Source organism: Pygocentrus nattereri, chromosome 12 (genome assembly GCF_015220715.1).
Source record: "Pygocentrus nattereri isolate fPygNat1 chromosome 12, fPygNat1.pri, whole genome shotgun sequence".
Taxonomy (NCBI): domain Eukaryota; kingdom Metazoa; phylum Chordata; class Actinopteri; order Characiformes; family Serrasalmidae; genus Pygocentrus; species Pygocentrus nattereri.
The window spans coordinates 39,770,849-39,798,175 of NC_051222.1; the positions used below are offsets into that span (position 1 = coordinate 39,770,849).

The 27,327-nt window shown below is 43.3% G+C and overlaps 2 protein-coding genes across 2 annotated transcripts in view; both read right to left on the bottom strand.

Annotated features, from left to right (window-relative positions):
* Positions 1-1,060: 1,060 nt before the first annotated feature.
* On the bottom strand, positions 1,061-13,602 carry LOC119264639 (carcinoembryonic antigen-related cell adhesion molecule 6-like). Its single transcript, XM_037543244.1, has 5 exons — positions 13,561-13,602; positions 6,002-6,277; positions 4,440-4,775; positions 1,720-1,968; positions 1,061-1,631 (listed from the first exon to the last, which is right to left on the bottom strand). Exons 2-5 carry the CDS (start codon positions 6,081-6,083, stop codon positions 1,510-1,512), a joined length of 789 nt encoding a protein of 262 aa, XP_037399141.1. The 5' UTR covers positions 6,084-6,277; positions 13,561-13,602; the 3' UTR covers positions 1,061-1,509.
* Positions 13,603-23,633: 10,031 nt separating this feature from the next.
* The window catches only part of LOC119264713, a 15,760-nt gene continuing 12,066 nt past the window's right edge, over positions 23,634-27,327 (bottom strand). The window contains exon 4 of the mRNA XM_037543360.1: positions 23,634-23,816. Coding sequence (XP_037399257.1) covers positions 23,634-23,816 — 183 coding nt within the window. The remainder of the gene's footprint in view (positions 23,817-27,327) is intronic.

The following is a 27,327-nucleotide window of genomic DNA, read 5'->3' on the forward strand; positions in this document are numbered from 1 at the left end:
GTCACTGTTTCAAAGTACTGAGCTGTGATACGGCAACTGCCAATTCTGTAATGAAGAGCAAGTAAATAGACAAAATCACCCTGATTCATAGAATCACTTAGGTAACTTACAAACTGATTTGCCAGTTTATCAGTTAAGTATATATGTTCCTGTTCCGAAGACGCCATGACCCAGTGACGCCAAAGACTACAGGCCAGTGGCACTGACGTCCCACGTCATGGAGACTATGGAAAGGCTTGTCTTTGGATCAGCTCCAGCCCATGGTCCAGCCATTTATGGACCCCTTCCAGTTCGCCTACCAGCCCCGCCTGGGAGTTGAAGATGCCATCATCTACCTGCTCAACCAAGTATATGCTCACCTGGATGAGCCAGCCAGCTCTGTGAGGGTCATGTTTTTTGAGTTCTCCAGTACATTCAACAACATTGGGTCTGCTCTTCTGGGTGACAAGCTCACAGTGATGCAAGTAGATGCCCCCCTTGTGTTGTGGATTGTTGATTAACTGACTGGGAGACCACAGTATGTATGCCTGCAGTGTGGACACTGTGGAGGACAATAAACTGGACTGGGCTAAGAACACTGACACCCTCTACAGGAAGGGCCAAGGTCGTCTCTATTTTCTGATGCGCCTGAGGTCCTTCAACATCTGCCGGACTATGCTCAGGATCTTCTATGAGCCTGTGGTGGTGAGTGCTATCCTGTTGCATGCTGGGGAAGCAGGCTGAGGGTGGCAGATGCCAACAGACTTAACAGACTGATCTGCAAGGCGGTGTGATGCTGCGGGTGTGGAGCTGGACTCGCTGACGGCCGTGTCGGAGAGGAGGACGCTGTCTAAGCTGCAGGCCATTGTGGACAATGGCTCCCACCCACTCTACGACACGGTGATGAGACACAGGAGCTCATTCAGTGCAAGACTCACTTTACCGAAATGACCACAGAGCACCACAGGAGGTCATTCTTACTTGTGGCCATCAAACTCTATAACTCCTCCCTCAGTGTGTGATTCACTAAGTGTGGATCATCTGTGCAAAACTCAACACCGACCTGTTCATATGTGTAATAATAATAACTGTGTGTGCAACAACTCAGAGGTACAATAATTTGAACTACTTTACACAGCATGTTTCATATTTATGATTACAGTCACTTCACTGTATTTAAATCTTGTGTACATACTGCAAATTTCTCTTTTTTGTTTTAAACGATTAAAGTGTTTATTCTTTTACATAAATGGTTGCAACTGTAACAACTGCAGTTTCCCTCTGGGATCAATACAGTATTCTGATCCTCATCCTGATTCTGATGTGCCTCCTTTGGCCTCCACTGCCTCATGAATATTACTGTGCATGGATTCTACAAGATTCTGAATGTTTTGCATTGTTGTTAAAATTGTGAAATTAAAATAAAACCATGAGTAAAAACTCCATGTTGATATGAGATTCTGTTCAAGAGTAGATTAGCATCATTAGCATCGTCTCTGTGGACCACGTTGGCATTGTGTGTATATGATGTCAGGTTCTTCTGGATACAGTGGCACTGCGGGTGCATCGGTAACAGTACCACCAGGAAAGAATCAGCAAGCCAACCACGCCAACCACAGCACAGACAGCAATGATGATCAGCTTGTAGTCCACTGATGAAGATATGAAGGAACAGAACATCAGCTTCACTTTCTCAGATCAGGTCTAGACATACAGCCTTTACATGATCTTCACACTCACCTGCAACGTGAACCACCACAGTCAGTGAATCAGAGCCTTCATCGTTGTAGGCAGTGCAGATGTACTGACCCTGATCATCTGACTTGACACTGTTGATGAAGATGAAGGAGGTTGTGAGGTTCTTGTTTCCAGGTAAGTTCCAGAAATACTGAGGACTGGGGTTACCATGAGCTGAACAGTTCAGAACCAGCTCATCACCCTGAGTTAGCGATATAGTACCACTGGAAAGTTGTGTGATGGTGGGTTTGTCTGATGAGAAACAGAGAGGACACTGTGGGACAGTATTCATGTGTTTTAAACAGGGGTTCAGATAAAACAGTGCTGCAGAAATCTCTGACGGATTAGTTGTAGTCAGTCATGTGTGCAGAGATAAACACTTCACAGCACAGCAGTGGCGTGGCATTAGAATTCTGGATTTACAGAGCTGGAAAAGCAGAGATTATCAGCGAGTGTTTTACCATCGGTACCTCCTCTCGAGATTATTACAAGAACAAAGATGGGCCATATTTTCAGTCAATTTCAGAGAATCAAATTATATTTGCCTGGCTAGGCAACACTGGGTAGGTAAAACTGGCTAGGCAAAGCTGGCTAGGTAAAACTTGCTAGGCAAAGCTGGCTAGGTAAAACTGGCTAGGCAAAGCTGGCTAGGTAAAACTGGCTAGGCAAAGCTGGCAAGGTAAAACTGACTAAGCAAAGCTAGCTAGGTAAAACTAGCTAGGCACAGCTTGCTAGGTAAAACTACCTAGGCACAGCTTGCTAGGTAAAACTGGCTAGGCAAAGCTAGCTAGGTAAAATTGGCTAGGCAAAGCTGGCTAGGTAAAACTGACTAAGCAAAGCTAGCTAGGTAAAACTAGCTAGGCACAGCTTGCTAGGTAAACTGGCTAGGCAAAGCTAGCTAGGTAAAACTGGTTGGCAAAGCTAGCTAGGTAAAACTGACTAAGCAAAGCTAGCTAGGTAAAACTAGCTAGGCACAGCTTGCTAGGTAAAACTGGCTAGGCAAACCTGGCTAGGTAAAACTAGCTAGGCAAAGCTGGCTAGGTAAAACTAGCTAGGCAAAGCTGGCTAGGTAAAATTGGCTAGGCAAAGCTAGCTAGGTAAAATTGGCTAGGCAAAGCTAGCTAGGTAAAATTGGCTAGGCAAAGCTGGCTAGGTAAAACTGACTAAGCAAAGCTAGCTAGGTAAAACTAGCTAGGCACAGCTTGCTAGGTAAAACTGGCTAGGCAAAGCTAGCTAGGTAAAACTGACTAAGCAATGCTAGCTAGGTAAAACTAGCTAGGCACAGCTTGTTAGGTAAAACTAGCTAGGTAAAGCTTGCTAGGTAAAACTAGCTAGGCAAAGCTTGCTAGGTAAAACTGGCTAAGCAAAGCTAGCTAGGTAAAACTAGCTAGGCAAAGCTAGCTAGATAAAACTGGTTAGGTAAAACTAGCTAGGCACAGCTAGCTAGGTAAAACTGGCTAGGCAAAGCTAGCTAGGTAAAACTTGCTAGGCACAGTTAGCTAGGTAAAACTAGCTAGGCACAGCTTGCTAGGTAAAACTAGCTAGGTAAAGCTTGCTAGGTAAAACTAGCTAGGCAAAGCTTGCTAGGTAAAACTGGCTAAGCAAAGCTAGCTAGGTAAAACTAGCTAGGCACAGCTAGCTAGGTAAAACTGGCTAGGCAAACCTGGCTAGGTAAAACTAGCTAGGCAAAGCTGGCTAGGTAAAACTAGCTAGGCAAAGCTGGCTAGGTAAAACTGGCTAGGCAAAGCTAGCTAGGTAAAACTGGTTAGGCAAAGCTGGCTAGGTAAAACTAGCTAGGCAAAGCTAGCTAGGTAAAACTGGTTAGGTAAAACTAGCTAGGCACAGCTAGCTAGGTAAAACTGGCTAGGCAAATCTAGCTAGGTAAAACTTGCTAGGCAAAGCTGGCTAGGTAAGACTAACTAGGCAAAGCTAGCTAGGTAAAACTGGCTAGGCACAGCTAGCTAGGTAAAACTGGCTAGGCAAAGCTAGCTAGGTAAAACTTGCTAGGCAAAGCTGGCTAGGTAAGACTAACTAGGCAAAGCTAGCTAGGTAAAACTGGCTAGGCAAAGCTAGCTAGGTAAAACTTGCTAGGCAAAGCTGGCTAGGTAAGACTAACTAGGCAAAGCTAGCTAGGTAAAACTGGCTAGGCAAAGCTAGCTAGGTAAAACTAGCTAGGCAAAGCTTGCTAGGTAAAACTGGCTAAGCAAAGCTAGCTAGGTAAAACTGGCTAGGTAATGCTGGTAAACTAGATAGATAGATAGATAGACACGTTTTTGATCCCAAAGAAACATTAAATAATATTAACTAGCCAGGCAAACTGACATTAGTTGACTTAAGAAACATTCATTAAGTTGCTAGGCAAACTGAGATTACCTGGCTAGGCTAACTGAATGGCTTGTTGGGAAAACTAACGTTGGCTAGATGAGAAAATTAATTAGCTAGGCACACTAATATGAGCTGGCTTTTGCAGTAACTGCATGCTAATTAATCCCATCATTTAACAGAACACAGACAACAAAATATTTAGTACCAGTTTGTTTTGTCCACAAAGGTGGACGACGATAATTTAACAAATCCTGATACGACACATACTAGCTGAGGTTAGCTAACTGGCTAAACCCTCTGCATGTCTCCATGATGACAGCCGGGACTGCATTTGTGAAGGTAAATATCTTGACGACAGCAATGCTACACAGTTCTGTTTACAGGTGTAATAAACTCACAGTGCACTGTGAGCTTCAGACGTTCTGATGATCTCACTTGTGGTTGGAGCTGATCCAGCTTCAGTAGAGCTGCACACTGATACTGGACTTCATCTTCATCACGGCTGGCCGAGACAGTCAGTGTGGACGTCACATTCCCGTTCTTCCTCTCTTCTCCAGAAGCTCTGAAACTTCCATACGGCATTTCAGTCATGTTGTTGTTCTGGTCCACTCTGGTCCACTGCACAGTAAGGTTCTGTAATGGACCCACATTCTCAATCTCACACTTCAGCTTCATCATCTGACCTTCTGACCACACAATGGACTCAGAGCTGATCTTCACACTGTCTGGACGCTCTGAAGAGAGAGAGGAAACACGTATATATATAAACCTTTAGGGGTGACACTTTTAAAATTTTATTTAAAAAGTGTTCTATAATGTTCATATGATCCACACAGTCGCTCTGACAGACTGTAATACACTACAGGAAGCGTAGGGGGCGATACGGCTTCTACTGTTTCATTTAAAAAGCTCTATAATGTTCATATGATCCACACAGTCGCTCTGACAGACTGTAATACGCTACAGGAAGCGTAGGGGGCGATACGGCTTCTACTGTTTCATTTAAAAAGCTCTATAATGTTCATATGATCCACACAGTCGCTCTGACAGACTGTAATACACTACAGGAAGCGTAGGGGGCGATACGGCTTCTACTGTTTCATTTAAAAAGCTCTATAATGTTCATATGATCCACACAGTCGCTCTGACAGACTGTAATACGCTACAGGAAGCGTAGGGGGCGATACGGCTTCTACTGTTTCATTTAAAAAGCTCTATAATGTTCATATGATCCACACAGTCGCTCTGACAGACTGTAATACACTACAGGAAGCGTAGGGGGCGATACGGCTTCTACTGTTTCATTTAAAAAGCTCTATAATGTTCATATGATCCACACAGTCGCTCTGACAGACTGTAATACACTACAGGAAGCGTAGGGGGCGATACGGCTTCTACTGTTTCATTTAAAAAGCTCTATAATGTTCATATGATCCACACAGTCGCTCTGACAGACTGTAATACACTACAGGAAGCGTAGGGGGCGATACGGCTTCTACTGTTTCATTTAAAAAGCTCTATAATGTTCATATGATCCACACAGTCGCTCTGACAGACTGTAATACACTACAGGAAGCGTAGGGGGCGATACGGCTTCTACTGTTTCATTTTAAAAGCTCTATAATGTTCATATGATCCACACAGTCGCTCTGACAGACTGTAATACACTACAGGAAGCGTAGGGGGCGATACGGCTTCTACTGTTTCATTTAAAAAGCTCTATAATGTTCATATGATCCACACATTCGCTCTGACAGACTGTAATACACTACAGGAAGCGTAGGGGGCGATACGGCTTCTACTGTTTCATTTAAAAAGCTCTATAATGTTCATATGATCCACACAGTCACTCTGACAGACTGTAATACACTACAGGAAGTGTAGGGGGCGATATGGCAGCTTTCAGCTTTTCAGCGCTGCAGTACTGAGGAAGCTGAGCAGGTGGGATCACTGTACTCACTGTAAAGGTTCAGATGGACCTTCTGTTTACATTGTTCTGTACTCGGCACTGACAAGTAACAGAACATCTCTCTTCTGTTCATCTCCCACTGTGTCAGACTGGACGCCCTCCACACCAAACTCGTCTCACTCTCTGTTTGGACAGGATTAATCTGAGACTCCCAGCCCAGAATGAACTCTGATGAAGGTTTGGATGATATGGAGCAGGTGAGTTCAACAAGTTCTCCGTACTCCACCAGCAGGGACTTATGGGAAACAGTGAGTGTTGAACAGACATCTGTCAATGAATTCGTGAAGCACAAAAACACTGTTAAACACAAATTTGTCATAATGTTTACATCCACAACATCAACAAAACAGATGTGATTACAGAGGTATATCAGACTAGTTTGGTATCATGGCTCTACAAAGATGCCACCCAATCGCCAGCAAAACTTTATGAACTTGTTAGGTGTAGTTGCTTTGTAACTGTGTAACGTCATCTTTTGTTTGCCCTTTTTAGACCTTGTAGTTTTTTACCTTGTACTTTGTATGCTTTGTATGACTAAAACAAAGGGGAAGACATGGGAGGGAGAGAAGAAAATGACATATAAATTCGCAAGATGTGGCTTATGTATTGTGAGAGTGCTCTATGGAGATTTAATAGAAGGCTGTCTGTGTTTTCTTCCACCAGTCCTGAACTGTCAATGATCTTCATTCAGTGCTGCTTCTCATTTTATGTTCCGCTCACCAACAGTACTGACAGTAGTGACAATGGGCAGTCCTGCCAACGTGGGACCAATAGAGTTAGAACATTACACGTTACTGATTACCTGTTAAAACATGTATCTGTAACCTAATCCTAAGGATTAGTACATTAGTAGCATAATGGTAACTTTACATTACTGTAAATTAAATGTGTCTTTGATGAAAGATGTAACTAAATAAAGAAAAATAATTTTAACAAGAAGTTAACGTATACACATGCCAAGCACAATGTCTGCACTGCTTAGTGAAACAGAATGCTAGATTATAGAGTATATGAGATTAAGTGTATGGAAATAATTCAAACACAGAAGACAGATTTGTGTAACAGTATCATTTGTTAGAATGTGTTCAGAAATCTTGTTTTTCTCTTCGGGAAAAAAGAGCATTTTAAAAGGGCATTTTTAAAAAATCTGTGAATACACTGAGAATAAAAGCTCTAAAAGTAAAACACAGAGGAAGAAGTGGTCAGTGTAGAATGATCCAGTATATTGAGTCAAATGCAATATAGTTTTAAAACTCTCCTGCTCTCTTGGGACTTTTCCTTATTTAATGAAAATCTGTTGTTTAACATGACAAAGTTAAAAGACATGTCTAAGCATTAAAAACATGTATGTATGTAGAACTTTTTAAATGTCAGGCTGTAATGTGCGTCATGACAGTGACTACTGCCTACTGAAATCTTTCATCTTTACAGCGAGACACCAGTGAGTTTGTAGACCACACACACTCCCAGCACGACCACACACACAGTCATAATGAAACCAACCCCAGAACTCCACAGGCGGAGAAAAGAGAAAGGGAATTTTACATTCATAAATAGAAACATACAGCCTCCTAACTGACCACTCACTTACCACTCCTCTCTCACTCCTCTCTCTATCCTGACTGGCACATGCAAAACAACATTCCTGTGTGTGTGTGTGTGTGTGTGTGCATATGTGTGTGTGTGTCAGTGTGTCTGCTAAGAGCAGAAAACCCTAAAGACGGGCATTACCAAGTGAAAGACTCCTGAAGTCAACCAACAGTGAGAGCACTATAGACTGACACTACCGAAAATGAGAGCACTATAGACTGACACTGCCAACAATGAGAGCGCTATAGACTGACACTACCGACAATGAGAGGACTATAGACTGACACTACCGACTGTGAGAGCCCTACAGGCTGACACTACTCACAGTGAGAGCCCTACAGGCTGACACTACTCACAGTGAGAGCCCTACAGGCTGACACTACCGACAGTGAGAGCCCTACAGGCTGACACTACTCACAGTGAGAGCCCTACAGGCTGACACTACCGACAGTGAGAGCCCTACAGGCTGACACTACTCACAGTGAGAGCCCTACAGGCTGACACTACCGACAGTGAGAGCCCTACAGGCTGACACTACTCACAGTGAGAGCCCTACAGGCTGACACTACCGACAGTGAGAGCCCTACAGGCTCATACTACTGAAAGTGAAAGCCTGACAGTACTAAAAGCCCTAAAGTCTGGATGTAACAGCAGCATTAAGATCAAAATAGACAAAGAATTTATACACTAGTTTCAGTGAAAGGTCAGTTATATTTAGCCCTGTGCTGAATACACTCCCCATGTGTACTCACTACCACAATACACTCTCCATGTGTACTCACACCACAATACACTCTCCATGTGTACTCACACCACAATACACTCTCCATGTGTTCTCACTACCACAATACACTCTCCATGTGTTCTCACACCACAATACACTCTCCATGTGTACTCACCACCACAATACACTCTCCATGTGTACTCACCACCACAATACACTCTCCATGTGTACTCACTACCACAATACACTCTCCATGTGTACTCAGACCACAATACACTCTCCATGTGTACTCACTACCACAATACACTCCCCATGTGTACTCACTACCACAATACACTCTCCATGTGTACTCACACCACAATACACTCTCCATGTGTTCTCACTACCACAATACACTCTCCATGTGTACTCAGACCACAATACACTCTCCATGTGTACTCACTACCACAATACACTCCCCATGTGTACTCACTACCACAATACACTCTCCATGTGTACTCACACCACAATACACTCTCCATGTGTTCTCACTACCACAATACACTCTCCATGTGTACTCACACCACAATACACTCTCCATGTGTACTCACCACCACAATACACTCTCCATGTGTACTCACCACCACAATACACTCTCCATGTGTACTCACTACCACAATACACACTGCATGTGTACTCACCACCACAATACACACTGCATGTGTACTCACCACCACAATACACACTGCATGTGTACTCACTACCACAATACACTCCCCATGTGTACTCACTACCACAATACACTCTCCATATGTTCTCACACCACAATACACTCTCCATGTGTACTCACCACCACAATACACTCTCCATGTGTACTCACCACCACAATACACTCTCCATGTGTACTCACTACCACAATACACTCTCCATGTGTACTCAGAACCACAATACACTCTCCATGTGTACTCACTACCACAATACACTGCCCCATGTGTACTCACACCACAATACACTTCTCCATGTGTACTCACCCACCACAATACACTCTCCATGTGTACTCACCACCACAATACACTCTCCATGGTACTCACCACCACAATACACTCTCCATGTGTACTCACCACCACAACACGCATTGCATGCATACTCACGCCACAACACACCTCTCCATGTGTACTCACACCACAATACACTCTCCATGTATACTCACAACAATACACTCTCCATGTGTACTCACCACCACAACATGCATTGCATGCATGACTCACACCACAATACACTCTCCATGTGTACTCACAACCACAATACACTCTCCATGTGTACTCACTACCACAATACACTCTCCATGTGTACTCACCACCACAATACACTCTCCATGTATACTCACACCACAATACACTCTCCATGTGTACTCACACCACAATACACTCTCCATCTGTACTCACTACCACAATACACTCTCCATGTGTACTCACTACCACAATACACTCTCCATGTGTACTCACCACCACAATACACTCTCCATGTGTACTCACTACCACAATACACACTGCATGTGTACTCACCACCACAATACACACTGCATGTGTACTCACTACCACAATACACTCTCCATTGTACTCACTACCACAATACACTCACCATGTGTACTCACTACCACAATACACTCTCCATGTGTACTCACACCACAATACACTCTCCATGTGTACTCACCACCACAATACACACTGCATGTGTACTCACTACCACAATACACACTGCATGTGCACTCACGACCACAATACACGCTGCATGTGTACTCACTACCACAATACACTCCCCATGTGTACTCACTACCACAATACACTCTCCATGTGTACTCACACCACAATACACTCTCCATGTGTTCTCACTACCACAATACACTCTCCATGTGTTCTCACACCACAATACACTCTCCATGTGTACTCACCACCACAATACACTCTCCATGTGTACTCACCACCACAATACACTCTCCATGTGTACTCACTACCACAATACACTCTCCATGTGTACTCAGACCACAATACACTCTCCATGTGTACTCACTACCACAATACACTCCCCATGTGTACTCACTACCACAATATACTCTCCATGTGTACTCACACCACATTACACTCTCCATGTGTTCTCACTACCACAATACACTCTCCATGTGTACTCACACCACAATACACTCTCCATGTGTACTCACCACCACAATACACTCTCCATGTGTACTCACTACCACAATACACTCTCCATGTGTACTCAGACCACAATACACTCTCCATGTGTACTCACTACCACAATACACTCTCCATGTGTACTCACTACCACAATACACTCTCCATGTGTACTCACACCACAATACACTCTCCATGTGTTCTCACTACCACAATACACTCTCCATGTGTACTCACACCACAATACACTCTCCATGTGTACTCACCACCACAATACACTCTCCATGTGTACTCACTACCACAATACACACTGCATGTGTACTCACCACCACAATACACACTGCATGTGTACTCACTACCACAATACACTCTCCATGTGTACTCAGACCACAATACACTCTCCATGTGTACTCACTACCACAATACACTCCCCATGTGTACTCACTACCACAATATACTCTCCATGTGTACTCACACCACATTACACTCTCCATGTGTTCTCACTACCACAATACACTCTCCATGTGTACTCACACCACAATACACTCTCCATGTGTACTCAACCACCACAATACACTCTCCATGTGTACTCACTACCACAATACACACTGCATGTGTACTCACCACCACAATACACACTGCATGTGTACTCACTACCACAATACACTCTCCATGTGTACTCACTACCACAATACACTCTCCATGTGTACTCACCACCACAACACGCACTGCGTGCATACTCACGCCACAATACACTCTCCATGTGTACTCACGCCACAATACACTCTCCATGTGTACTCACCACCACAATACACACTGCATGTGTACTCACTATCACAATACACACTGCATGTGCACTCACGACCACAATACACGCTGCATGTGTACTCACTACCACAATACACTCTCCATGTGTACTCACCACCACAATACACACTCCATGTGTACTCACCACCACAATACACTCTCCATGTGTACTCACTACCACAATACACACTGCATGTGTACTCACCACCACAATACACACTGCATGTGTACTCACTACCACAATACACACTGCATGTGTACTCACTACCACAATACACTCCCCATGTGTACTCACTACCACAATACACTCTCCATGTGTTCTCACACCACAATACACTCTCCATGTGTACTCACCACCACAATACACTCTCCATGTGTACTCACTACCACAATACACTCTCCATGTGTACTCAGACCACAATACACTCTCCATGTGTACTCACTACCACAATACACTCCCCATGTGTACTCACTACCACAATACACTCTCCATGTGTACTCACACCACAATACACTCTCCATGTGTACTCACCACCACAATACACTCTCCATGTGTACTCACCACCACAATACACTCTCCATGTGTACTCACCACCACAATACACACTGCATGTGTACTCACCACCACAATACACACTGCATGTGTACTCACCACCACAACACGCACTGCATGCATATTCATGCCACAATACTCTCTCCATGTGTACTCACCACCACAACACGCACTGCATGCATATTCATGCCACAATACACTCTCCATGTGTACTGACTGCCACAACACACACTCCATGTGTACTCACCACCACAACATGCACTCCATTTGTACTCGTCATGACAGTGAGATAAAACTGATAAAATAATGATATAAAACAAATAACAAATCCAGAAACAGTACAGCTTCATCTAAACAACAGAAACAGAGTACATCAGTTCCAATCTCAAACACTCGGGCCAGAGTTGTGTGTCTTCAGCCTTTTTAAACATCTCCTTAGACTCAGCAAGTCTGTCTAAGCATCTGAGCAGATACTGGAAAAGCCCAGACTCCCTTACTTATTCGCTTTGTCCTGGAACTAGTCAAAGCCTTGACTACAGAAGCTCAGAGTCCTAGGATTTAAATATGGCACTAATAGCTCAGAGATCTATTTTAGTTCTGACTAAAAATGATGCCCAGTGAACCCTGGCAGTGAAGTTGCTGGCAACATTTTGGAGGCCTAGAACCAGAACTTCTGTTTCCTTCATCTAACATAAGGAAAAACATGCCACCCTGTTCTTAATAACTTTAATAAGTTCAGTAGGACTTTCCTGCCTACTGAAATCTTTCATCTTTACAGCGAGACACCAGTGAGATTGTAGACCACACACACTCCCAGCACGACCACACACACCAGTCATAATGAACCAACCCAGAACTCCACAGGCGGAGAAAAGAGAAAGCAATGTTACATTCCATAAATAGAAACATACAGCCTCCTAACTGACCACCTCACTGACCACTCCTCTCTCACTCCTCTCTCTATCTGACTGGCACATGCAAAACAACATTCCTGTGTGTGGTGTGTGCATATGTGTGTGTGTGTCAGTGTGTCTGCTAAGAGCAGAAACCCTAAAGAGGGCATTACCAAGTGAAAGACTCCTGAAGTCAACCAACAGTGAGAGCACTATAGACTGACACTACCGAAAATGAGAGCACTATAGACTGACACTGCCAACAATGAGAGCGCTTATAGACTGACACTACCGACAATGAGAGGACTATAGACTGACACTACCGACAGTGTGATCCCTACAGGCTGACACTACTCACAGTGAGAGCTCTATAGGCTGACACTACTCACAGTGAGAGCCCTACAGGCTGACACTACCGACAGTGAGAGCCCTACAGGCTGACACTACTCAAAGTGAGAGCCCTACAGGCTGACACTACCGACAGTGAGAGCCCTACAGGCTGATACTACTGAAAGTGAAAGCCTGACAGTACTAAAAGCCCTAAAGTCTGGATGTAACAGCAGCATGAAGATTCAAAATAGACACAGAATTTATACACTAGTTTCAGTGAAAGGTCAGTTATATTTAGCCCTGTGCTGAATACACTCTCCATGTGTACTCACCACCACAATACACTCTCCATGTGGTACTCACCACCATAATACACTCTCCATGTGTACTCACCACCACAATACACTCTCCATGTGTACTCACCACCACAATACACCTCTCCATGTGTACTCGCCACCACAACATGGCACTCCATTTGTACTCACCGGGGTTTGTGTCTGTGTGTTCCACATACACTCCCAGCACGACCACAACATGAACAGAACACACAATCTCATCTTGCACCACCTCAACAACTCCACAGAGTTAGAGGAAACAGAAAGTAACATCACACATATAGCCCCCGAACTGACCACTCCCACTTCCGCTCTTAACTGAGTGGCACGTTTAGAACGGTGTGCATAACAGAGAGAGAGAGAGAGAGAGAGAGACAGAGGAGAGAGAGAGAGACAGAGAGAGACAGAGAGAGACAGAGAGAGAGAGAGAGAGAGAGACAGAGAGAGACAGAGAGAGACAGAGAGAGAGATAGCCATACGCTGTCTAAGCTTAGATGCTTAGACTCATTCTACCGAAATGAACCACAGAGCGCCACAGGAGGTCATTCTTACTTGTGGCCATCAAACTCTATAACTCCTCCCTCAGTGTGTGATTCACTAAGTGTGGATCATCTGTGCAAAACTCAACACCGACCTGTTCATATGTGTAATAATAATAACTGTGTGTGCAACAACTCAGAGGTACAATAATTTGAACTACTTTACACAGCATGTTTCATATTTATGATTACAGTCACTTCACTGTATTTAAATCTTGTGTACATACTGCAAATTTCTCTTTTTTGTTTTAAAACGATTAAAGTGTTTATTCTTTTACATAAATGGTTGCAACTGTAACAACTGCAGTTTCCCTCTGGGATCAATACAGTATTCTGATCCTCATCCTGATTCTGATGTGCCTCCTTTTGGCCTCCACTGCCTCATGAATATTACTGTGGCATGGATTCTACAAGATTCTGAATATTTTGGCATTGTTGTTAAAATTGTGAAGTTAAAATAAAACCATGAGTAAAAACTCCATGTTGATATGAGATTCTGTTCAAGAGTAGATTAGCATCATTAGCATCGTCTCTGTGGACCACGTTGGCATTGTGTGTATATGATGTCAGGTTCTTCTGGATACAGTGGCACTGTGGGTGCGTCGGTAACAGTACCACCAGGAAAGAATCAGCAAGCCAACCACGCCAACCACAGCACAGACAGCAATGATCAGCTTGTAGTCCACTGATGAAGATATGAAGGAACAAAACATCAGCTTCACTTTCTCAGATCAGATCTACACATACGGCCTTTACATTATCTTCACACTCACCTGCAACGTGAACCACCACAGTCACTGAATCAGAGCCTTCATCATTGTAGGCAGTGCAGATGTACTGACCCTGATCCTCTGACTGGACGCTGTTGATGAAAATGGAGGAGGTTGTGAGGTTCTTGTTTCCAGGTGAGCTCCAGGAGTACTGAAGACTGGGTTACCATGAGCTGAACAGCTCAGAACCAGCTCACTGCGTAAGTGTAAGAGTGTAAAACACTTTAGAAAATGATTCTTCGGTCAATGCACCCTTCGCCCAACGTCTTGACTTAGGCTGGGTGCTGGTCGGAGAAGTCTGTCTAGGGAAAGCACACAAGCCGAACATCAGTTCCTTCCGGACGAACATGGTCGACTGTCATCAGCCCTCACTCTTCCAGCCATGCACAAGCCTTTTGCACATTAAAGAGGAACTTAAGGACAGACTTCCTAGAAACAGTGCCTTACCACCCAGAGCTAAGGAGGACAGTCTAGGTCAAAATGTGTTTGACTGCACCAAACAGGACAATAAGCTAGCACCTTCAATCGAAGATGAAACCTTCCTAAAACTTATGGACAAAGAAGTCTACAGAAATGACTCACACAGCTGGGTGCTCCATTGCCGTTCAGGACAACCTATGCAACAGCTTCCCAACAACTGCGAGCAAGCACTCAAGCGGTTTGAATCACTCCAGAGAGTTTGGATGTGTACAGTGCAGATATCACCGCCTTGTGCTTGGCAGCCTTCCCTAATATGACCTTAATGCTCAGGAAGGGGAGAAATTTTGCCGCTTGTGGCTGGTTTAGACCCAACCTTACAGTCCAAAATATTGGGCAAAACAGGCAACTAAGAGTGGCTCCGTAGGAAACATCTTAAGGTCCTGGAGTGGCCTAGCCAGTCTCCAGACCTGAATCCAATAGAAAATCTTTGGAGGGAGCTTAAAGTCCGTGTGGCCCAGCGACAGCCACGAAACCTGAAGGCTCTGGAGGAGATCTGTATGGAGGAGTGGGCCAAAATCCCTGCTGCAGTGTGTGCAAACCTTGTCAAGAACTACAGGAAACGTCTCATCTCTGTAATTGCAAACAAAGGTTTCTGTACCAAATATTAAGTTTCTTTTTCTGGTGTATCAAATACTTATTTCACACAATAAAATGAAATTAATTATTTAAAAATCATACAATGTATTTTTCTGGATTTTTGTTTTAGATTCCATCACTCACAGTTGAAGAGTACCTATGATAAAAATTACAGTCTTCTACATGCTTTGCAAGTGGGAAAACCTGAAAAATCAGCAGTGTATCAAATACTTGGTCTCCCCACTGTACTTGAACGTCCTATCTCAAGCCGTGGTAACAGATACGTACTTGTTCAAGATTATTTTTCCAAGTATGTAAATCTTTATGCAATTCCAGATCAGCACTCTACAACAGTATCCAAGTGTCTTTTTGAAAACTACATCCGGGAACATGGCATTCCAGAGATGTTACAAGGCCGTCAATTTGAGTCTGACCTCATCAGTCATCTGTGTAAATTGCTTGGTGTTCAGAAAACCTGAACAAGCCCATATCATCCTCAATGTGATGCATGGTTGAGCGTTTCAATAGAACTCTTATTGATCAGCTGGTCAAGTCACTTCTCCAACAGCCTGGTGAGTGGGATGATTGTCTCAACCAAGTTGCTCTGGCCTATAACACCTGCCCTCATGCAACAACAGGCTTCAGCCCCTTCTTCCTCCCTCATGGACGTGAAGCGAGAATGCTTGCTAACCTGCTGTTACCTAACAACATACCATCTGCTTCTACACCAGGATCACCTGCAGAATATGCTGCCCAGCTGACCAGCAAACTCCAATTACCTTCCAGTCGGCTGCACAAAACAGAGACTATGCACACAGCCAGCAAAAACAATACTACGACAAGCTTGTTAAACACATTCCTTATAATCCAGGAGACCTTGTATGGTTAAATGACCCCACAACAAATAAACATATGCTTGCTCCTCACTGGAAAGGTCCCTTTGAAATACTGGAGTGCCTTGGATCTGATGATGACAATCCTGAGGTGACATACAGGATCCGTTATCTGCTAAACCAGCCTGATAAGTCCCAAATTGTCCATTACAATCGACTGAAGCCTTACCTCTCCCCTGTACCTGCTGAAGGATGTGACACAGCTGCATTTGACTTGCATAAGCAACCTCAACTGCCACGCTTGACTGCTTTGTCAGGTGCTCTGTCCTTCACTCATTCAAAGTCTCCAAGCACTAGAACCTCAATGTACCTGCTGACAGCCAAGTTCCTTTGTCTTTGCGCACTTGCCCACCTCAAGTTCAAATGCCTCAGCCCCAAACTTCAGCTGTTGACCCCCAGGAACATCTGTTAACCGATCAGTCACCTACTTCCCTCCTGCCGCTATGGGCCACAGTTCTGATTTTTCAGTGCGCCCAGGCCGACGTCAAGTTAAGTTGCCCAGTTACTTGATGGACTATGTTCTGACGTGAGACTGTTCCTACTCACACACGCACACACAGACCACAGAACTTTGTTTTAGTTTTTTTTTTCCTTTCCCCCTTTTGCTGTTCATCTTGTACCTCAAATTTATATGTAGAGAAACAAGGATGTTTCTTATGTGAGACAGGGAAGAAATGTAAAGAGTTGAATTTGCGCTGATGGACTGAGTGGTAGTTTTGAATGTTTTCTGTTGACATGTTTGAATGTTTAAATTCTAGCAGTGTAAGAGTGTAAAACACTTTCAAAAATGAGTCTTGTTTATTGTCACAAATATCTGTTCTGTGTTGTGATTGGTTTGGGGAGGTCACGTGATGTGAAAGGAGAGGAAGTTGTGTAAAAAAGAAGAGGAGTGATCAACGATTCATCTGCATCCTCTTTCCTTCTTAAACTAAGAGTGATCCAGCCACCTTAAATCGAACCCTCACGCTTACAGTACCATTGGAAGGTTGTGTGATGGTGGGTTGTCTGATGAGAAACAGAGAGGACACTGTGGGACAGTATTCATGTGTTTTAAACAGGGGTTCAGATAAAACAGTGCTGCAGAAATCTCTGACGGATTAGTTGTAGTCAGTCATGTGTGCAGAGATAAACACTTCACAGCACAGCAGTGGCGTGGCATTAGAATTCTGGATTTACAGAGCTGGAAAAGCAGAGATTATCACCGAGTGTTTTACCATCGGTACCTCCTCTCGAGATTATTACAAGAACAAAGATGGGCCATATTTTCAGTCAATTTCAGAGAATCAAATTACATTTGCCTGGCTAGGCAAAGCTGGGTAGCAAAGCTGGCTAGGTAAAACCGGCTAGGCAAAGCTGGCTAGGTAAAACCGGCTAGGCAACGCTGGCTAGGTAAAACCGGCTAGGCAACGCTGGCTAGGTAAAACTAGCTAGGCAACGCTGGCTAGGTAAAACCAGCTAGGCAAAGCTGGCTAGAAAAAACTAGCTAAGCAAAGCTGGGTAGGTAAAAGTAGCTAGGTAATGCTGGCAAACTAGATAGATAGATAGACACGTTATTGATCCCAAAGAAACATTAAATAATATTAACTAGCCAGGCAAACTGACATTAGTTGACTAAAAAAACATTCTAATACACTACAGGAAGCGTAGGGGGTGATACGGCTCCTACTGTTTCATTTTAAAAGTTCTATAATGTTCATATGATCCACACAGTCGCTCTGACAGACGGTAATACACTACAGGAAGCGTAGGGGGCGATACGGCTTCTACTGCTTCATTTAAAAAGCTCTATAATGTTCATATGATCCACACAGTCGCTCTGACAGACTGTAATACACTACAGGAAGCGTAGGGGGCGATACGGCTTCTACTGTTTCATTTTAAAAGCTCTATAATGTTCATATGATCCACACAGTCACTCTGACAGACTGTAATACTCTACAGGAAGCGTAGGGGGCGATACGGCTTCTACTGTTTCATTTAAAAAGCTCTATAATGTTCAGATGATCCACACAGTCACTCTGACAGACTGTAATACACTACAGGAAGCGTAGGGGGCGATACGGCTTCTACTGTTTCATTTTAAAAGCTCTATAATGTTCATATGATCCACACAGTTGCTCTGACAGACTGTAATACACTACAGGAGGCGTAGGGGGCGATACGGCTTCTACTGTTTTCATTTAAAAAGCTCTATAATGTTCATATGATCCACACAGTCGCTCTGACAGACTGTAATACACTACAGGAAGCGTAGGGGGCGATACGGCTTCTACAGTTTCATTTAAAAAGCTCTATAATGTTCATATGATCCACACAGTTGCTCTGACAGACTGTAATACACTACAGGAAGCGTAGGGGGCGATACGGCTTCTACTGTTTCATTTAAAAAGCTCTATAATGTTCATATGATCCACACAGTCGCTCTGACAGACTGGAATACACTACAGGAAGCGTAGGGGGCGATACGGCTTCTACTGTTTCATTTAAAAAGCTCTATAATGTTCATATGATCCACACAGTCGCTCTGACAGACTGTAATACACTACAGGAAGCGTAGGGGGCGATACAGCTTCTACTGTTTCAATTCAAAAGCTCTATAATGTTCATATGATCCACACAGTCACTCTGACAGACTGTAATACACTACAGGAAGCGTAGGGGGCGATACGGCTTCTACTGTTTCATTTAAAAAGCTCTATAATGTTCATATGATCCACACAGTCACTCTGACAGACTGTAATACACTACAGGAAGCGTAGGGGGCGATACGGCTTCTACTGTTTCATTTAAAAAGCTCTATAATGTTCAGATGATCCACACAGTCACTCTGACAGACTGTAATACACTACAGGAAGCGTAGGGGGCGATACGGCTTCTACTGTTTCATTTTAAAAGCTCTATAATGTTCATATGATCCACACAGTCGCTCTGACAGACTGTAATACACTACAGGATGCGTAGGGGGCGATACGGCTTCTACTGCTTCATTTTAAAAGCTCTATAATGTTCATATGATCCACACAGTTGCTCTGACAGACTGTAATACACTACAGGAGGCGTAGGGGGCGATACGGCTTCTACTGCTTCATTTAAAAAGCTCTATAATGTTCATATGATCCACACAGTCGCTCTGACAGACTGGAATACACTACAGGAAGCGTAGGGGGCGATACGGCTTCTACTGTTTCATTTAAAAAGCTCTATAATGTTCATATGATCCACACAGTCGCTCTGACAGACTGTAATACACTACAGGAAGCGTAGGGGGCGATACAGCTTCTACTGTTTCAATTCAAAAGCTCTATAATGTTCATATGATCCACACAGTCACTCTGACAGACTGTAATACACTACAGGAAGCGTAGGGGGCGATACGGCTTCTACTGTTTCATTTAAAAAGCTCTATAATGTTCATATGATCCACACAGTCGCTCTGACAGACTGTAATACACTACAGGAAGCGTAGGAGGCGATACGGCTTCTACTGTTTCATTTAAAAAGCTCTATAATGTTCATATGATCCACACAGTCGCTCTGACAGACTGTAATACACTACAGGAAGCGTAGGGGGCGATACAGCTTCTACTGTTTCAATTCAAAAGCTCTATAATGTTCATATGATCCACACAGTCACTCTGACAGACTGTAATACACTACAGGAAGCGTAGGGGGGCGATACGGCTTCTACTGTTTCATTTAAAAGCTCTATAATGTTCATATGATCCACACAGTCGCTCTGACAGACTGTAATACACTACAGGAAGCGTAGGGGGCGATACGGCTTCTACTGTTTCATTTAAAAAGCTCTATAATGTTCAGATGATCCACACAGTCACTCTGACAGACTGTAATACACTACAGGAAGCGTAGGGGGCGATACGGCTTCTACTGTTTCATTTTAAAAGCTCTATAATGTTCATATGATCCACACAGTCGCTCTGACAGACTGTAATACACTACAGGAGGCGTAGGGGGCGATACGGCTTCTACTGCTTCATTTTAAAAGCTCTATAATGTTCATATGATCCACACAGTTGCTCTGACAGACTGTAATACACTACAGGAGGCGTAGGGGGCGATACGGCTTCTACTGTTTCATTTAAAAAGCTCTATAATGTTCATATGATCCACACAGTCGCTCTGACAGACTGTAATACACTACAGGAAGCGTAGGGGGCGATACGGCTTCTACTGTTTCATTTAAAAAGCTCTATAATGTTCATATGATCCACACAGTCGCTCTGACAGACTGTAATACACTACAGGAAGCGTAGGGGGCGATACGGCTTCTACTGTTTCATTTAAAAAGCTCTATAATGTTCATATGATCCACGCAGTCGCTCTGACAGACTGTAATACACTACAGGAAGCGTAGGGGGCGATACGGCTTCTACTATTTCATTTAAAAAGCTCTTTAATGTTCATATGATCCACACAGTCACTCTGACAGACTGTAATACACTACAGGAAACGTAGGGCGCGATACGGCTTCTACTGTTTCATTTAAAAAGCTCTATAATGTTCATATGATCCACACAGTCGCTCTGACAGACTGTAATACACTACAGGAAGCGTAGGGGGCGATACGGCTTCTACTGTTCATTTAAAAAGCTCTATAATGTTCATATGATCCACACAGTCGCTCTGACAGACTGTAATACTCTACAGGAAGCGTAGGGGGCGATACGGCTTCTACTTTTTCATTTAAAAAGCTCTATAATGTTCATATGATCCACACAGTCGCTCTGACAGACTGTAATACACTACAGGAAGCGTAGGGGGCGATACGGCTTCTACTGTTTCATTTAAAAAGCTCTATAATGTTCATATGATCCACACAGTCGCTCTGACAGACTGTAATACACTACAGGAAGCGTAGGGGCGATACGGCTTTCTACTGTTTCATTTAAAAAGCTCTGTAATGTTCATATGATCCACACAGTCGCTCTGACAGACTGTAATACACTACAGGAAGCGTAGGGGGCGATACGGCTTCTACTGTTTCATTTAAAAAGCTCTATAATGTTCATATGATCCCCACAGTCACTCTGACAGACTGTAATACACTACAGGAAGCGTAGGGGGCGATACAGCTTCTACTGTTTCATTTAAAAAGCTCTATAATGTTCACATGATCCACACAGTCGCTCTGACAGACTGTAATTACACTACAGGAAGCGTAGGGGGCGATATGGCTTCTACTGTTTCATTTAAAAAGCTCTATAATGATCATATGATCCACACAGTCACTCTGACAGACTGTAATACACTACAGGAAGCGTAGGGGGCGATACGGCTTCTACTGTTTCATTTAAAAAGCTCTATAATGTTCATATGATCCACACAGTCGCTCGGACAGACTGTAATACACTACAGGAAATGTAGGGGGCGATATGGCTTCTACTGTTCATTTAAAAAGCTCTATAATGTTCATATGATCCACACAGTCGCTCTGACAGACTGTAATACACTACAGAAGCGTAGGGGGCGATACGGCTTCTACTGTTTCATTTAAAAAGCTCTATAATGTTCATATGATCCACACAGTCGCTCTGACAGACTGTAATACACTACAGGAAGCGCAGGGGGGCGATACGGCTTCTACTGTTTCATTTAAAAGCACTATAATGTTCATATGATCCACACATTCGCTCTGACAGACTGTAACACACTACAGGAAGCGTAGGGGGTGATACGGCTTCTACTGTTTCATTTAAAAAGCTCTATAATGTTCATATGATCCACACAGTCGCTCTGACAGACTGTAATACACTACAGGAAGCGTAGGGGGCGATACGGCTTCTACTGCTTCATTTAAAAGCCTCTATAATGTTCATATGATCCACACAGTCGCTCTGACAGACTGTAATACACTACAGGAAGCGTATGGGGCGATACGGCTTCTACTGTTTCATTTAAAAAGCTCTATAATGTTCATATGATCCACACCAGTCGCTCTGACAGATTTGTAATACACTACAGGAAGCGTTAGGGGGCGATACGGCTTCTACTGTTTCATTTAAAAAGCTCTATAATGTTCATTATGATCCACACAGTCGCTCTGACAGACTGTAATACACTACAGGAAGCGTAGGGGCGATACGGCTTCTACTGTTTCATTTAAAAGCTCTATAATGTTCATATGATCCACACAGTCGCTCTGACAGACTGTAATACACTACAGGAAGCATAGGGGGCGATACGGCTTCTACTGTTTCATTTAAAAAGCTCTATAATGTTCATATGATCCACACATTCGCTCTGACAGACTGTAATACACTACAGAAGCGTAGGGGCGATACGGCTTCTACTGTTTCATTTAAAAAGCTCTATAATGTTCATATGATCCACACAGTCGCTCTGACAGACTGTAATACACTACAGGAAGCGTAGGGGCGATGCGGCTTCTACTGTTTCATTTAAAAAGCTCTATAATGTTCAGATGATCCACACAGTCGCTCTGACAGACTGTAATACACTACAGGAAGCGTAGGGGCGATACGGCTTCTACTGTTTCATTTGAAAAGCTCTATAATGTTCATATGATCCACACATTCGCTCTGACAGACTGTAATACACTACAGGAAGCGTAGGGGGCGATACGGCTTCTACTGTTTCATTTAAAAAGCTCTATAATGTTCATATGATCCACACAGTCGCTCTGACAGACTGTAATACATTACAGGAAGCGTTAGGGGGCGATACGGCTTCTACTGCTTCATTTAAAAAGCTCTATAATGTTCATATGATCCACACAGTCGCTCTGACAGACTGTAATACTCTACAGGAAGTGTAGGGGGCGATATGGCAGCTTTCAGCTTTTCAGCGCTGCAGTACTGAGGAAGCTGAGCAGGTGGGATCACTGTACTCACTGTAAAGGTTCAGATGGACCTTCTGTTTACATTGTTCTGTACTCGGCACTGACAAGTAACAGAACATCTCTCTTCTGTTCATCTCCCACTGTGTCAGACTGGGCGCCCTCCACACCAAACTGGTCTCACTGCCTGTTTGGACAGGATTAATCTGAGACTCCCAGCCAGAAAGAAATCAGATGAAGGTTTGGATGATATGGAGCAGGTTGAGTTCAACAGGTTCTCCGTACTCCACCAGCAGGGACTTATGGGAAACAGTGAGTGTTGAACAGACATCTGTCAATGAATTCATGAAGCACAAAAACACTGTTAAACACAAATTTGTCATAATGTTTACATCCACAACATCAACAAAACAGATGTGATTACAGAGGTATATCAGACTAGTTTGGTATCATGGCTCTACAAAGATGCCACCCAATCGCCAGAAAACTTTATGAACTTGTTAGGTGTAGTTGCTTTGTAACTGTGTAACGTCATCTTTTGTTTGCCCTTTTTAGACCTTGTAGTTTTTTACCTTGTTCTTTCTATGCTTTGTATGACTGAAACAAAGGGGAAGACATGGGAGGGAGAGAAGAAAATGACATATAAATTCGCATGATGTGGCTTATGTATTGTGAGAGTGCTCTATGGAGATTTAATAGAAGGCTGTCTGTGTTTTCTTCCACAGTCCTGAACTGTCAATGATCTTCATTCAGTGCTGCTTCTCATTTTATGTTCCGCTCACCAACAGTACTGACAGTAGTGACAATGGGCAGTCCTGCCAACGTGGGACCAATAGAGTAGAACATTACACGTTACTGATTACCTGTTAAAACATGTATCTGTAACCTAATCTTAAGGATTAGTACATTAATAGCATAATGGTAACTTTACATTACTGTAAATTAAATGTGTCTTTGATGAAATATGTAACTAAATGAAGAAAAATAATTTTGACAAGAATTTAACGTATACACATGCCAAACACAATGTCTGCACTGCTTAGTGAAACAGAATGCTAGATTATAGAGTATATGAGATTAAGTGTATGGAAATAATTTAAACACAGAAGACAGATTTGTGTAACAGTATCATTTGTTAGAATGTGTTTCAGAAATCTTGTTTTTCTCTTCGGGAAAAAAGAGCATTTTAAAAGGGCATTTTTTAAAAAATCTGTGAATACACTGAGAATAAAAGCTCTAAAAGTAAAACACAGAGGAAGAAGTGGTCAGTGTAGAATGATCCAGTACATTGAGTCAAATGCAATATAGTTTTAAAACTCTGCTCTCTTGGGACTTTTCCTTATTTAATGAAAATCTGTTGTTTAACATGACAAAGTTAAAAGACATGTCTAAGCATTAAAAACATGTATGTATGTAGAACTTTTTAAACGTCAGGCTGTAATGTGCGTCAAGACAGTGAGATAAAACTGATAAAATAATGATATAAAACAAATAACAAATCCAGAAACAGTACAGCTTCATCCAAACAACAGAACAGAGTACATCAGTTCCAACCTCAAACACTCGGGCACAGACATGTGTCTTCAGCCTTTTTAAACATCTCCTTAGACTCAGCAAGTCTGCTGTCTAAGCATCTGAGCAGATACTGGAAAAGCCCAGACTCCCTTACTTATTCGCTTTGTCCTGGAACCAGTCAAAGCCTTGACTACAGAAGCTCAGAGTCCTAGGATTTAAATATGGCACTAATAGCTAAGAGATCTATTTTAGTTCTGACTAAAAATGATGCCCAATGAACCCTGGCAGTGAAGTTGCTGGCAACATTTTGGAGGCCTAGAACCAGAACTTCTGTTTCCTTCATCTAACAAGGAAAAACATGCCACAATGTTCTTAATAACTTTAATAAGTTCAGTAGGACTTTCCTGCCTACTGAAATCTTTCATCTTTACAGCGAGACACCATGTGTACTCACACCACAATACACTCTCCATGTGTACTCACTACCACAATACACTCTCCATGTGGACTCACACCACAATACACTCCCCATGTGTACTCACACCACAATACACTCTCCATGTGTACTCACCACCACAACACGCATTGCATACATACTCACGCCACAATACACTCTCCATGTGTACTCACCACCACAATACACTCCCCATGTGTACTCACACCACAATACACTCTCCATGTGTACTCACCACCACAATACACTCTCCATGTGTACTCACCACCACAATACACTCTCCATGTGTACTCATTACCACAATACACTCCCCATGTGTACTCAAACCACAAAACACTCCCCATGTGTACGCACACCACAATACACTCTCCATGTGTACTGACTGCCACAACACACTCTCCATGTGTACTCACCGCCACAACACACTCTCCATGTGTACTCACACAACAATACACTCTCCATGTGTACTCGCCAACACAACACACTCTCCATGTGTACTCACCACCACAATACACTCTCCATGTGTACTCACACCACAATACACTCTCCATGTGTACTCACCACCACAATACACTCTCCATGTGTACTCACTACCACAACACGCATTGCATGCATATTCATGCCACAATACACTCTCCATGTGTACTCACACCACAATACACTCTCCATGTGTACTCACCACCACAATACACTCTCCATGTGTACTCACCAACACATCACACTCTCCATATGTACTCACTACCACAATACACTCTCCATGTGTACTCACACCACAATACACTCTCCATGTGTACTCGCTACCACAATACACTCTCCATGTGTACTCACACCACAATACACTCTCCATGTGTACTCACCACACAATACACTCTCAATGTGTACTCACCACCACAATACACTCTCCATGTGTACTCACTACCACAACACGCATTGCATGCATATTCATGCCACAATACACTTTCCATGTGTACTCACACCACAATACACTCTCCATGTGTACTCACCAACACAACACACTCTCCATGTGTACTCACCACCACAATACACTCTCCATGTGTACTCACACCACAATACACTCTCCATGTGTACTCACCACCACAATACACTCTCCATGTGTACTCACCACCACAATACACTCTCCATATGTACTCACTACCACAATACACTCTCCATATGTACTCACTACCACAATACACTCTCCATGTGTACTCACACCACAATACACTCCCCATGTGTACTCACAACCACAACACACTCTCCATGTGTACTCACACCACAATACACTCTCCATGTGTACTCGCTACCACAATACACTCTCCATGTGTACTCACACCACAATACACTCTCCATGTGTACTCACCACCACAATACACTCTCCATGTGTACTCACTACCACAACACGCATTGCATGCATATTCATGCCACAACACACTCTCCATGTGTACTCACACCACAATTCACTCTCCATGTGTACTCACCACCACAATACACTCTCCATGTGTACTCACCAACACATCACACTCTCCATATGTACTCACTACCACAATACACTCTCCATGTGTACTCACACCACAATACACTCTCCATGTGTACTCGCTACCACAATACACTCTCCATGTGTACTCACACCACAATACACTCTCCATGTGTACTCACCACCACAATACACTCTCAATGTGTACTCACCACCACAATACACTCTCCATGTGTACTCACTACCACAACACGCATTGCATGCATATTCATGCCACAATGCACTTTCCATGTGTACTCACACCACAATACACTCTCCATGTGTACTCACTACCACAATACACTCTCCATGTGTACTTACCAACACAACACACTCTCCATGTGTACTCACCACCACAAT

Bases quoted from the DNA above. Each gene is read 5' to 3' on its own strand.
- LOC119264639 (XM_037543244.1), bottom strand. From the start codon at position 6,083: ATGAACAGAAGAGAGATGTTCTGTTACTTGTCAGTGCCGAGTACAGAA. The intron at 4,776-6,001 runs GTGAGTACAGTG...CTCTCTCTTCAG, and splicing joins GGTCCATCTGAACCTTTACA to AGCGTCCAGACAGTGTGAAG. The intron at 1,632-1,719 runs GTGAGTGTGAAG...TATCTTCATCAG, and splicing joins TGTGGTGGTTCACGTTGCAG to TGGACTACAAGCTGATCATC.